General features: G+C 45.1%; 1 protein-coding gene across 1 annotated transcript in view; it reads right to left on the reverse strand.

The window, feature by feature from the left end:
* Positions 1 to 4245: 4245 nt before the first annotated feature.
* Positions 4246 to 12590, reverse strand: part of pdgfbb (platelet-derived growth factor beta polypeptide b) — an 18543-nt gene continuing 10198 nt past the window's right edge. The window contains exons 5-7 of the mRNA XM_030793349.1: positions 10743 to 11592; positions 4741 to 4896; positions 4246 to 4275 (exon numbers count right to left, since the gene is read on the reverse strand). Of these exons, the coding sequence (XP_030649209.1) occupies positions 4760 to 4896; positions 10743 to 11592 (987 nt within the window). The 3' untranslated portion in view covers positions 4246 to 4275; positions 4741 to 4759. The remainder of the gene's footprint in view (positions 4276 to 4740; positions 4897 to 10742; positions 11593 to 12590) is intronic.

The following is a 12590-nucleotide window of genomic DNA, read 5'->3' on the forward strand; positions in this document are numbered from 1 at the left end:
AGCCCAGAGTCAGAGCACATCCCAGAGTCACAGCCCAGCCCAGAGTCACAGCCCAGCCCAGAACCACAGCCCAGAGTCAGAGCACACACACAGAACAGAATTTGCCAGATTGTTGGAGAGTTTCTCACTATGAATAATTCAAACAAGCATATCCACATTTTCTCTAACAAGAAGTTAGGAGGCTCTGTATGCAAAAGTACTACACCATTTGGTGTTTATAGAAAAGGATCATAAAGGCACACTTTTTCTAGCGATTGACAAAACTGCAACAAGTCTCCTTATGGAACAACAAAAGCCAAATGACATCACTGAGGAAAAAATACATGAACACAAGTCTTCACAGAGTCACAAACAAGCAGATGCAATTCTCCAAAAGAGATCAGAAAAAGAGTTGGATTCAGGTTTGCTTAAGGCTCAAAAGAGTTAACCTCCTCAACAGAATCTGCATTCAGAACAGCTTATCATATTGCAAAACATAACAGGCCCTTCACACACCATCCAGAACTCAAATGAAGCGCTCAGTTAACTGACGCGCTCAGTTAACTGACGCGCTCAGTTAATAATTCCGAGCCAACTACTTGTTTTTTGTTAGACTTGGTGGAGCTTGGATCTGCTAATGCAGAAGCATCGCGGAGGCTCTAATGAACTGGTTAATAAGTCATGGCCTTGATGATGCCTTTCTAAATGAGTGTTTGGTTGGATTTGCTTTGATGGAGCTTCGGTGATGTTGGGGAGAAAGGATGGAGACCTTACCAGGCTGAAAGCAAGTTCCCACATCTGATTGGCTGGCACTGTTTAAACCACAGACTGGAGCTGTCTCCTGGGGATGCTGTCAAGCACTGCACTGAAATGAATCATTTTTCAAGTTTTATGGACAAATTGTACTGCCTGTGCAACCAGTGCCCCAAAACTCTACGAGAACTGAGCTCTGCAGTCTCAGAAACAGGCATCCTGATTGAACAGATGAGTCGAGTCCTAGGAGTGAGATGGTGGCCTCATCATGTAGAGCAGTGAGCGCTGTCTGGACAATGCATGGTGCTCTTTATTCTCATTTGTGCAGGGCTAGTGAAGAAACCAAAAGCAGTTCAAATGACAGATGCCTGTTTGAGGGACTGGCTACAAGGCTGTCTTCAGGTGACTTCATAAAGAACATGGGTCTTATACTCGATGCTCTGGAGGAGCTGGAAGATTTGTCTGAAAGTTTGCAGTCAAGGGACATAACATTATCTCATGCTGTGAACATGATGAAGAGGCAAACTGATGTTTTTCAGGCCAGACAACACAGTCCTGGATCACAGTGCTGACTGTGAAAGAGGATTCTCTGAAATGAACAATATAACAAAGCCTCTACAGAAACAACTACAAATCAACAAGGTCTCAGCGCTGATGGTTGGTCCTCCTTTGGACCAGTGGGATCCAGAAAAACATGTCAAGAAATGGGTGCGTAGAAGAAGGTCAGCTGATCACATGGCCTGTCCACAGAGAGAATAAGTCCATTGGAGCTCACAGTACAAATCAATTTGGGAGTTATTTTGAGGTGAATAATTTTTCCCCGCTATACTGCTACACCGGATCTAGGGCTCCCCCACCTGCCAAATCCCACTTTAACCCCTGCAAACACCAACACAAAAACACCAATACAAACACTAACACAAACACAACCATTAATACAAACACCAATATAAATACTAACAAAAACACAAACACAAGCATTAATACAAACACCAATATAAATACTAACAAAAACACAAACACAAGCATTACTACAAAAACTTATATAAATACTAACACAAACACCAATAGAAAAACTAACATAAGCACTAATACAAACACAACACAAATGCTAACATAGATTCAAGCATTAATACAAACACTAACACAAATACTAAAACGAACATAAGCACTAACACAAACACCACATCACAAACAATAACTCAAATATAGAGAGACAGTTAATGAAAAGGAGTCTGTCAGCATCTGTGTGTTATCTTGTGTTGTTCTTAACTGATTATTACCCGTTCTGAAAAACATTTCTATCTCCACCACTCACATATATATATAACAAACAGACAGACAAACACACCAGCTTTGTTGCAGTTTTTAATCAATGACTGTAATTGAGAAAGCCATGGAAAGGTGTCTATATAAAGGGAAATCTTTGAAACATTCTGTAACAAATAAATACTATAAACACATTGAGCTCTGCCATTAGCTCACGTTAGCATAGCACCATGAAAACCCAAAGAACAAAATGCATACACTTCTATACTGTATGTTTCCAGTGTACATACACTTCTCTATGTTTCCAGTGTACAATTCAGAGACGTGAAACCCAGTATTGTTCTCTGTTCTCTGCTTGGCTTTAATTTGTTTTATATTTTTTCTCATTGAATTCTTCTTTTACTCCCAATCCAGTCTTCTGTGGAAAATGCTCCTGGTCCCTCTCTAAACTGTGACTGGGTTCGCTGGGCCCAGTTTAACCTGTACGTTACTTGTCAGTGAGTCCTCTGCTCCTCTGTATGTAAGTTTTTAGTCAGTAAGTTTTTAGTCTGTAAGTTTTTAGTCAGTAAGTTTTTAGTCTGGAGCTGACAGGAGACAGTGTCCTGGGTTTGGTGCATATTTGTGAGTTTGTTCATCCCTGTTTTGAAGGGTCGGAGGGATCAATTAAAACTGATCACATCATTCAACACTGCAGTTATTCGCTGAAAGCCTGTAGACCCTCCTCGCCCCCCCTCAGTTCAGATGTTCTTAGCAGAGCAGAATCTTCAGACGAGCAAATATTTCAGATCTTCAGCCAAACAGTCAGGGGCTCAGGTTTTTACATTAGAGGTCATTTCAGTCAGGGAGTGAGTCTGGACTGACACTACATTTCAACACTAGACTGACCCCACACTGCACTAAAGACTGACCCCACACTGAACTAAAGACTGACCCCACACTGGACTAAAGACTGACCCCACACTGAACTAAAGACTGACCCCACACTGAACTAAAGACTGACCCCACACTGCACTAAAGACTGACCCCACACTGGACTAAAGACTGACCCCACACTGAACGAAAGACTGACCCCACGCTGGACTAAAGACTGACCCCACACTGGACTAAAGACTGACTCCACACTGAACTAAAGACTGACCCCACACTGGACTAAAGACTGACCCCACGCTGGACTAAAGACTGACCCCACACTGGACTAAAGACTGACCCCACACTGAACTAAAGACTGACCCCACACTGAACTGAAGACTGACCCCACACTGGACCAAAGACTGACCCCACACTGAACTAAAGACTGACCCCACACTGAACTGAAGACTGACCCCACACTGGACTAAAGACTGACCCCACACTGAACTAAAGACTGACCCCACACTGAACTGAAGACTGACCCCACAGTGGACTAAAGACTGACCCCACGCTGGACTAAAGACTGACCCCACGCTGGACTAAAGACTGACCCCACACTGAACTAAAGATTGACCCCACACTGGACTAAAGACTGACCCCACACTGCACTAAAGACTGACCCCACACTGGACTAAAGACTGACCCCACACTGAACTAAAGACTGACCCCACACTGGACTAAAGACTGACTCCACACTGAACTAAAGACTGACCCCACACTGAACTAAAGACTGACCCCACACTGGACTAAAGACTGACCCCACACTGAACTAAAGACTGACCCCACACTGAACTAAAGACTGACTCCACACTGGACTAAAGACTGACCCCACACTGAACTAAAGACTGACCCCACACTGGACTAAAGACTGACCCCACGCTGGACTAAAGACTGACTCCACACTGGACTAAAGACTGACCCCACACTGAACTAAAGACTTACTCCACACTGGACTAAAGACTGACCCCACACTGAACTAAAGACTGACCCCACACTGAACTAAAGACTGACCCCACACTAGACTAAAGACTGACTCCACACTGAACTAAAGACTGACCCCACACTGAACTAAAGACTGACCCCACACTGGACTAAAGACTGACCCCACGCTGGACTAAAGACTGACCCCACGCTGGACTAAAGACTGACCCCACACTGGACTAAAGACTGACCCCACACTGAACTAAAGACTGACCCCACGCTGGACTAAAGACTGACCCCACACTGAACTAAAGACTGACCCCACGCTGGACTAAAGACTGTTGTGGTTACTGCATAACAGCGGAAGAGACAGCAGCTCACGAGTTAATTCATAAGTTATTAATATGAACAATTAAAAAACCGTCTGTTCCACCTCCATCGCCCCTGCACGGAGAGAGAGAGAGACAGAGAGAGAGAGAACTTTAAGAACTTTTCAATCATTATTTTAACAAGAGTTACACCTGAAGTCATCAAAAAAGTGTGTGTGTGTGTGTGTGTGTGTAGAGCACATGTCTGTGGATTGTGTGTGCATGTGTATGTGTTACCTGTTCAGGTGTGTGTTTCTACATTAACATAGCCCTCACTGCTGCATGTGTATGTGTTACCTGTTCAGGTGTGTGTGTTTCTACATTAACATAGCCCTCATTGCTGCATGTGTATGTGTTACCTGTTCAGGTGTGTGTTTTCTACATTAACATAGCCCTCACTGCTGCATGTGTATGTGTTACCTGTTCAGGTGTGTGTTTCTACATTAACATAGCCCTCACTGCTGCATGTGTATGTGTTACCTGTTCAGGTGTGTGTTTTCTACATTAACATAGCCCTCACTGCTGCATGTGTATGTGTTACCTGTTCAGGTGTGTGTTTTCTACATTAACATAGCCCTCATTGCTGCTTTGCTGATGCGATGTCTGTGTTTGCGTTGTCGTTTCCTGGGGGTTCGTACTGGGGTCTTGGGTGCAGAACGTGGAGGAGCTGGTCGCACTGGTCTAGAGGAACCAGACACTGAGAGAACACACACGCACACACACAATGAGTGTATTTGAGCTTTTTTTTAATGACAAAATCTGCTTTAATTGATCTGTAAGTCTGAACACTTCACATATATTGAATCTCTCCTTACACACACCCATGCACATACATGCCCGCACACACGCAGACACACACACACACATTAGCTCTCTCTCTTGCTGAGTCAGTGTCAGTACTTCTGTGTATTGTGTACATGTGTGTGTGTTGTGTGTGTGTCAGTTCCTGTGCATTGTGTCGTTATGTATGTGTTTGTTTGTGTGTGTGTGTGTGTTGTGTGTCAGTACCCATGTGTAGTGTTGTTGTGTAGGTGTGTGTATGTGTGTGTGTGTGTGTCAGTTCCTGCGCATTGTGTCGTTATGTATGTGTTTTTGTGTGTTTGCGTGTGTGTGTGTAGGCACGTGTGTGTGTGTGTGTGTGTATGTGTGTGTGTGTGTGTCAGTACCCATGTGTAGTGTTGTTGTGTAGGTGTGTGTATGTGTGTGTGTGTGTGTGTCAGTTCCTGCGCATTGTGTCGTTATGTATGTGTTTTTGTGTGTTTGCGCGTGTGTGTGTGTGTGTAGGCACGTGTGTGTGTGTGTGTGTGTGTGTGTGTGCGCCCATGTGTAGTGTTGTTGTGTAGGCGTGTGTGTGTGTGTGTGCCCATGTGTAGTGTTGTTGTGTAGGCGTGTGTATGTGTGTGTGTGTACCCATGTGTAGTGTTGTTGTGTAGGCATGTGTGTGTGTGTACTCGTGTAGTGTTGTTGTGTAGGCGTGTGTAGGTGTGTGTGTGTGTGTGTGTGTGTGTGTGTGTGTGTGTATGTGTATGTGTGTGTGTGTGCGCGCGTGTGTGTGTGCGCGCCCATGTGTAGTGTCATTGTGTGTAGTGTCGGTGTGTAGGCGTGTGTATGTTTGTGTGTGTGTACTCGGGTTGGGTATCATTTGGGCTTTTTCCGAATACCACTGCAAAAACAATACTTTTACAACAGTGCTGGTGCCTAAGCGGTGCCTGAACTGATACTTAAAAAAAAAAAAAAGACAGAAAGAAAGGCAAAACGAAGGTGGACGACATTTAAAAACGGCTTTTTTTTCTAAGGCAAGTCTGAACTTCATATTGAACAATATATTAATTTAACACTTTAAGCTGAACACGGCTGCAAGTGCTTATTTTAAGCCTCTGACGTCAGTATTGATGAGAACATCCGCGTGATTAATTTTAGTACCCATTGTTATGTCTAGTTATCAAAAGTCCAAAACCACAAAACCCACACATTTGTGACTGTAGGCTGTGGGACCAGAGGGGCTGTCAAGGCAGCGACAAGCTAACGGTAGGTGTCAGCTGCTAGCAGAGCTTGGGCTTGCAAACTTGTTTAAAGGGGCTGAAAGGCAAACAAACTTGTCGACCGATATCTGCAGACTGACCACAAGCAGGCTGTAAGTTAGCTCATGAAATCTTTTAAATGTGAAGCTGAGAAATTGATCGATTAAGGAAAGAAATGAATAATTATAATGACAAGTTCTGTAACAAAATAAACTAACGAAATAAACTAATTATAAGCCATTTGTGTGGTGAGACTTTTGCGGTGATGCTAAGTGCTAACAGGCTAACAATGCTAAGTCAAATTTCAACATTTCAACCTGCGACAGCTATGATCAAACTGTCCTCCGTTGTGCTGGGAACTAAATTACATGTTTGGTGGGAACAAAAGTTTACACGATTGTGTTCTCCAGAATTCTCTAGTGGGGAGCACTTCTAAATTCCGACTGGTTGCCGCCGAACCACGTCATAGCTCATTACCATGAAGCTAACCGAACTTCAACTTTATTCTGACGCTCAAACCGCCCTCGCCATGGCGCTCTTCGCCGCTTAAAGACGCTGGCTCACATAGAAAATGAATGACTTCCGGTTGCTGTGACGCTCTCACCACTCTCAGTGTGAACATACAAAAATGTTAACTAGCGATGGCACGTGACATGCAGCGATGCTTCTGTTGCCGGTAACGGTTTCGAAGCACCAGAGGGCAAATATTTCAATCGACAGCTCAGGCGTTGAAGTGGCACCAAAATGAGGGACTGACATCTGTGTTGCAGTTCGGTCTGATAGATACCGATCATATGGGAACTGGCACCGGGTTTCGGTACCCAACCCCTGTGTGTACCCATGTGTAGTGTCGTATTGTGTGTGTGTGTGTGTGTGTGTGTGTGTGTGTGTGTGTGTTGTATGTCAGTACCCATGTGTAGTGTCGTATTGTGTGTGTGTGTGTGTGTGTGTGTGTGTGTGTGTGTGTGTTGTATGTCAGTACCCATGTGTAGTGTCGTAGTGTGTGTGTGTGTGTGTGTGTGTTGTATGTCAGTACCCATGTGTAGTGTGGTAGTGTGTGTGTGTGTGTGTGTGTGTGTGTGTGTGTGTGTGTTGTATGTCAGTACCCATGTGTAGTGTCGTAGTGTGTGTGTGTGTGTGTGTGTGTGTGTTGTATGTCAGTACCCATGTGTAGTGTGGTAGTGTGTGTGTGTGTGTGTGTGTGTGTTGTATGTCAGTACCCATGTGTAGTGTCGTAGTGTGTGTGTGTGTGTGTGTGTTGTATGTCAGTACCCATGTGTAGTGTCGTAGTGTGTGTGTGTGTGTGTGTGTGTTGTATGTCAGTACCCATGTGTAGTGTCGTAGTGTGTGTGTGTGTGTGTGTGTGTGTGTGTGTGTGTGTGTTGTATGTCAGTACCCATGTGTAGTGTCGTAGTGTGTGTGTGTGTGTGTGTGTGTGTGTGTTGTATGTCAGTACCCATGTGTAGTGTCGTAGTGTGTGTGTGTGTGTGTGTGTGTTGCATGTCAGTACCCGTGCGTAGTGTCGTAGTGTGTGTGTGTGTTGTATGTCAGTACCCATGTGTAGTGTCGTAGTGTGTGTGTGTGTGTGTGTGTGTGTGTGTTATATGTCAGTACCCATGTGTAGTGTCGTAGTGTGTGTGTGTGTGTGTGTGTGTTGTATGTCAGTACCCATGTGTAGTGTCGTAGTGTGTGTGTGTGTGTGTGTGTGTGTGTTGTATGTCAGTACCCATGTGTAGTGTCGTAGTGTGTGTGTGAGTGTGTGTGTGTGTGTTGTATGTCAGTACCCATGTGTAGTGTCGTAGTGTGTGTGTGTGTGTGTGTGTGTTGTATGTCAGTACCCATGTGTAGTGTCGTAGTGTGTGTGTGTGTGTGTGTGTGTGTGTGTGTGTGTGTGTGTGTTGTATGTCAGTACCCATGTGTAGTGTCGTAGTGTGTGTGTGTGTGTGTGTGTGTGTGTGTGTTGTATGTCAGTACCCATGTGTAGTGTGGTAGTGTGTGTGTGTGTGTGTGTGTGTGTTGTATGTCAGTACCCATGTGTAGTGTCGTAGTGTGTGTGTGTGTGTGTGTGTGTGTTGTATGTCAGTACCCATGTGTAGTGTCGTAGTGTGTGTGTGTGTGTGTGTGTGTGTTGTATGTCAGTACCCATGTGTAGTGTCGTAGTGTGTGTGTGTGTGTGTGTGTGTGTGTGTGTTGTATGTCAGTACCCATGTGTAGTGTCGTAGTGTGTGTGTGTGTGTGTGTGTGTGTGTGTTGTATGTCAGTACCCATGTGTAGTGTCGTAGTGTGTGTGTGTGTGTGTGTGTGTTGCATGTCAGTACCCGTGCGTAGTGTCGTAGTGTGTGTGTGTGTGTGTGTCAGTACCCATGTGTAGTGTCGTAGTGTGTGTGTGTGTGTGTGTGTGTGTGTGTGTGTGTGTGTGTTATATGTCAGTACCCATGTGTAGTGTCGTAGTGTGTGTGTGTGTGTGTGTGTGTTGTATGTCAGTACCCATGTGTAGTGTCGTAGTGTGTGTGTGTGTGTGTTGTATGTCAGTACCCATGTGTAGTGTCGTAGTGTGTGTGTGTGTGTGTGTGTGTGTGTGTGTGTTGTATGTCAGTACCCATGTGTAGTGTCGTAGTGTGTGTGTGTGTGTGTGTGTGTGTGTGTGTGTTGTATGTCAGTACCCATGTGTAGTGTCGTAGTGTGTGTGTGTGTGTGTGTGTGTGTTGTATGTCAGTACCCATGTGTAGTGTCGTAGTGTGTGTGTGTGTGTGTGTGTGTGTGTGTGTGTTGTATGTCAGTACCCATGTGTAGTGTCGTAGTGTGTGTGTGTGTGTGTGTGTGTGTGTGTGTGTGTTGTATGTCAGTACCCGTGCGTAGTGTCGTAGTGTGTGTGTGTGTGTGTGTGTGTGTGTGTGTGGTATGTCAGTACCCATGTGTAGTGTCGTAGTGTGTGTGTGTGTGTGTGTTGTATGTCAGTACCCATGTGTAGTGTCGTAGTGTGTGTGTGTGTGTGTGTGTGTGTGTGTTGTATGTCAGTACCCATGTGTAGTGTCGTAGTGTGTGTGTGTGTGTGTGTGTGTGTGTGTGTGTGTGTTGCATGTCAGTACCCGTGCGTAGTGTGGTAGTGTGTGTGTGTGTGTGTGTCAGTACCCATGTGTAGTGTCGTAGTGTGTGTGTGTGTGTGTGTGTGTGTGTGTGTGTGTGTTATATGTCAGTACCCATGTGTAGTGTCGTAGTGTGTGTGTGTGTGTGTGTGTTGTATGTCAGTACCCATGTGTAGTGTCGTAGTGTGTGTGTGTGTGTGTGTGTGTGTTGTATGTCAGTACCCATGTGTAGTGTCGTAGTGTGTGTGTGTGTGTGTGTGTGTGTTATATGTCAGTACCCATGTGTAGTGTCGTAGTGTGTGTGTGTGTGTGTGTGTGTGTGTGTTGTATGTCAGTACCCATGTGTAGTGTCGTAGTGTGTGTGTGAGTGTGTGTTGCATGTCAGTACCCGTGCGTAGTGTCGTAGTGTGTGTGTGTGTGTGTGTCAGTACCCATGTGTAGTGTCGTAGTGTGTGTGTGTGTGTGTGTGTGTGTGTGTGTGTGTTATATGTCAGTACCCATGTGTAGTGTCGTAGTGTGTGTGTGTGTGTGTGTGTGTGTGTGTTGTATGTCAGTACCCATGTGTAGTGTCGTAGTGTGTGTGTGTGTGTGTGTGTGTGTTGTATGTCAGTACCCATGTGTAGTGTCGTAGTGTGTGTGTGTGTGTGTGTGTGTGTGTTGTATGTCAGTACCCATGTGTAGTGTCGTAGTGTGTGTGTGTGTGTGTGTGTGTGTGTGTGTTGTATGTCAGTACCCGTGCGTGGTGTGGTAGTGTGTGTGTGTGTGTGTGTGTGTTGTATGTCAGTACCCATGTGTAGTGTCGTAGTGTGTGTGTGTGTGTGTGTGTGTGTGTGTGTGTTGTATGTCAGTACCCATGTGTAGTGTCGTAGTGTGTGTGTGTGTGTGTGTGTGTGTTGTATGTCAGTACCCATGTGTAGTGTCGTAGTGTATGTGTGTGTGTGTGTGTGTGTGTGTGTTGTATGTCAGTACCCATGTGTAGTGTCGTAGTGTGTGTGTGTGTGTGTGTGTGTTGTATGTCAGTACCCATGTGTAGTGTCGTAGTGTGTGTGTGTGTGTGTGTGTGTGTGTGTGTTGTATGTCAGTACCCATGTGTAGTGTCGTAGTGTGTGTGTGTGTGTGTGTGTGTGTTGCATGTCAGTACCCGTGCGTAGTGTCGTAGTGTGTGTGTGTGTGTGTGTCAGTACCCATGTGTAGTGTCGTAGTATGTGTGTGTGTGTGTGTGTGTGTGTGTGTTATATGTCAGTACCCATGTGTAGTGTCGTAGTGTGTATGTGTGTGTGTGTGTGTGTTGTATGTCAGTACCCGTGCGTAGTGTCGTAGTGTGTGTGTGTGTGTATGTGTGTGTGTGTGTGTGTGTGTGTGTTGTATGTCAGTACCCGTGCGTAGTGTCGTAGTGTGGGTGTGTGTGTGTGTGTGTGTGTGTTGTATGTCAGTACCCGTGCGTAGTGTCGTTGTGTAAGTTTGCTGTTTATCTCTATGCTGTTGTTTTAGGAGTTTTCTTTCTTCATCTAGTCGTCTATGGAGAGACAGCAGCTCCGATTTCTCCTCCTCCAGAGCCTGTCGCTCTGACTCCAGTGTGTGTGAACTCTTCACTGAAGGCGGAGTCTCATTGTCTCTAAGACTCTGATTGGTTGTCTCTAAATCAGTCAGTCTGTGGTCTTCTCTCTCATTGGTAACATCTACATGGTTGTGTTGCTGTCCTAAGCTCTGATTGGCTTCTTCTACAGAGTTTGGCTTTTGCCCACAGTTTTGACCAGTCATCTCTGAAGGGCTGACTCTGTCATCCAGCCTCTGATTGGCTGTGTCTTTGTGTCTCTGCTTATTTTCTGATGTCTGATTGGCCAGGTTGCTCCCCTGAGCCTGATTTTGACTGGTTTGCTCCTTGGCGTCCTCGTTATGCTCAGATCTTCTCTCCATCCCTCCCTCCTTCTCTTCCTCTTCCTCTGGTTCTGAAGACACCGTGTGATTTGGATGTGTAAAGTGTGTGTCCGTTTGTTTAGTTGCGGTGTAGTTTGTTTGTTTAGATCCATTATTATTGATAAACATGTGGTGTTTGCTGGAGTCCCAGGGCTGACTCCACAGTGCCTCCAGCTGGTGAAGTTTGAGCTGCTCCACACTCTGACTTTTAGCAACTCTCTCTTTCTCGCTGCCGGAGTGGGTGTGTTTCTCTCTGACAGAGTGTGTGTGTTTCCTGCGTGGTTGGCATTGGCATTCCACATGATCAAACACAGACACTACTGCCTTATCATATACCGGCCTCTTCCTCACGTACTGAATCTTCATCACCTGAGAGAACACACACACACAGAGGAAAACAAAATTATAGAGTTATAACACAGTGGGTAATTGTGTGCGTGTGTTTCTATGTACCTATTGGTAGCATGTGTGTGCATGTGTACTATATGTGTGTGTGTGTATTTGTTTTGTGTACCTGTAGGTAGCATGTGTGTGTGTGTGTGTGTCAGGGTTTGAAATGAACTTTTTTGTCAACTTGCCACTGTGACTGGTGGATTCCAAAATCTACCAGCCACTCAATATTTTTTTACCAGCCAAGGAAAATACTGACAGTCTCTCTCTGTCTCATGCACACACATAAGCTAGTACATACACACACACACACACACAGAGGGGAAATATCAGAAGAGCAGCCTGCCACCTGTGTTAAAATGAGAAACGTGGAGCATCTTGTGGAGTTCTACTTTAGTACAGGATTCACAAATATCAGCACCACATTATAATGTATCAGGACGTTATAATAAAGTATCAGGACGGCACGATGCCTGAGACAAACAGCAGCTGCCAGAAGCAGGCTTGGGCTGCCATTGATTGTTTTGTTGGTTGCTGGTAATATATTTTTCTAAATATTATGTTTTTTTCCCTAGAAATTTTATTCTCGTAATATCATGACTTTTTCCTTTAAATATTATGACTTTATTCTCATTAATTACGACTTTGTTCTCATAATATTATGACTTTCTTTCTTATTAAGACTTTATTCTCGTAATATCACAACCTTATTCTCAGATTTTTTCCCCTCAATGTGGCCCTAATACTGCGCCGTACTCAACCCCTGCCCTAATACCGCGCCGTACTCAACCCCTGCCCTAATACCGCGCCGTACTCAACCCCTGCCCTAATACCGCGCCGTACTCAACCCCTGCCCTAATACCGCGCCGTACTCAACCCCTGCCATAATACCGCGCCGTACTCAACCCCTGCCCTAATACCGCGTCGTACTCAACCCCTGCCCTAATACCGCGCCGTACTCAACCCCTGCCCTAATA

The sequence above is a fragment of the Chanos chanos genome, chromosome 16, assembly GCF_902362185.1.
Source record: "Chanos chanos chromosome 16, fChaCha1.1, whole genome shotgun sequence".
NCBI classification, from domain to species: Eukaryota; Metazoa; Chordata; class Actinopteri; order Gonorynchiformes; family Chanidae; genus Chanos; species Chanos chanos.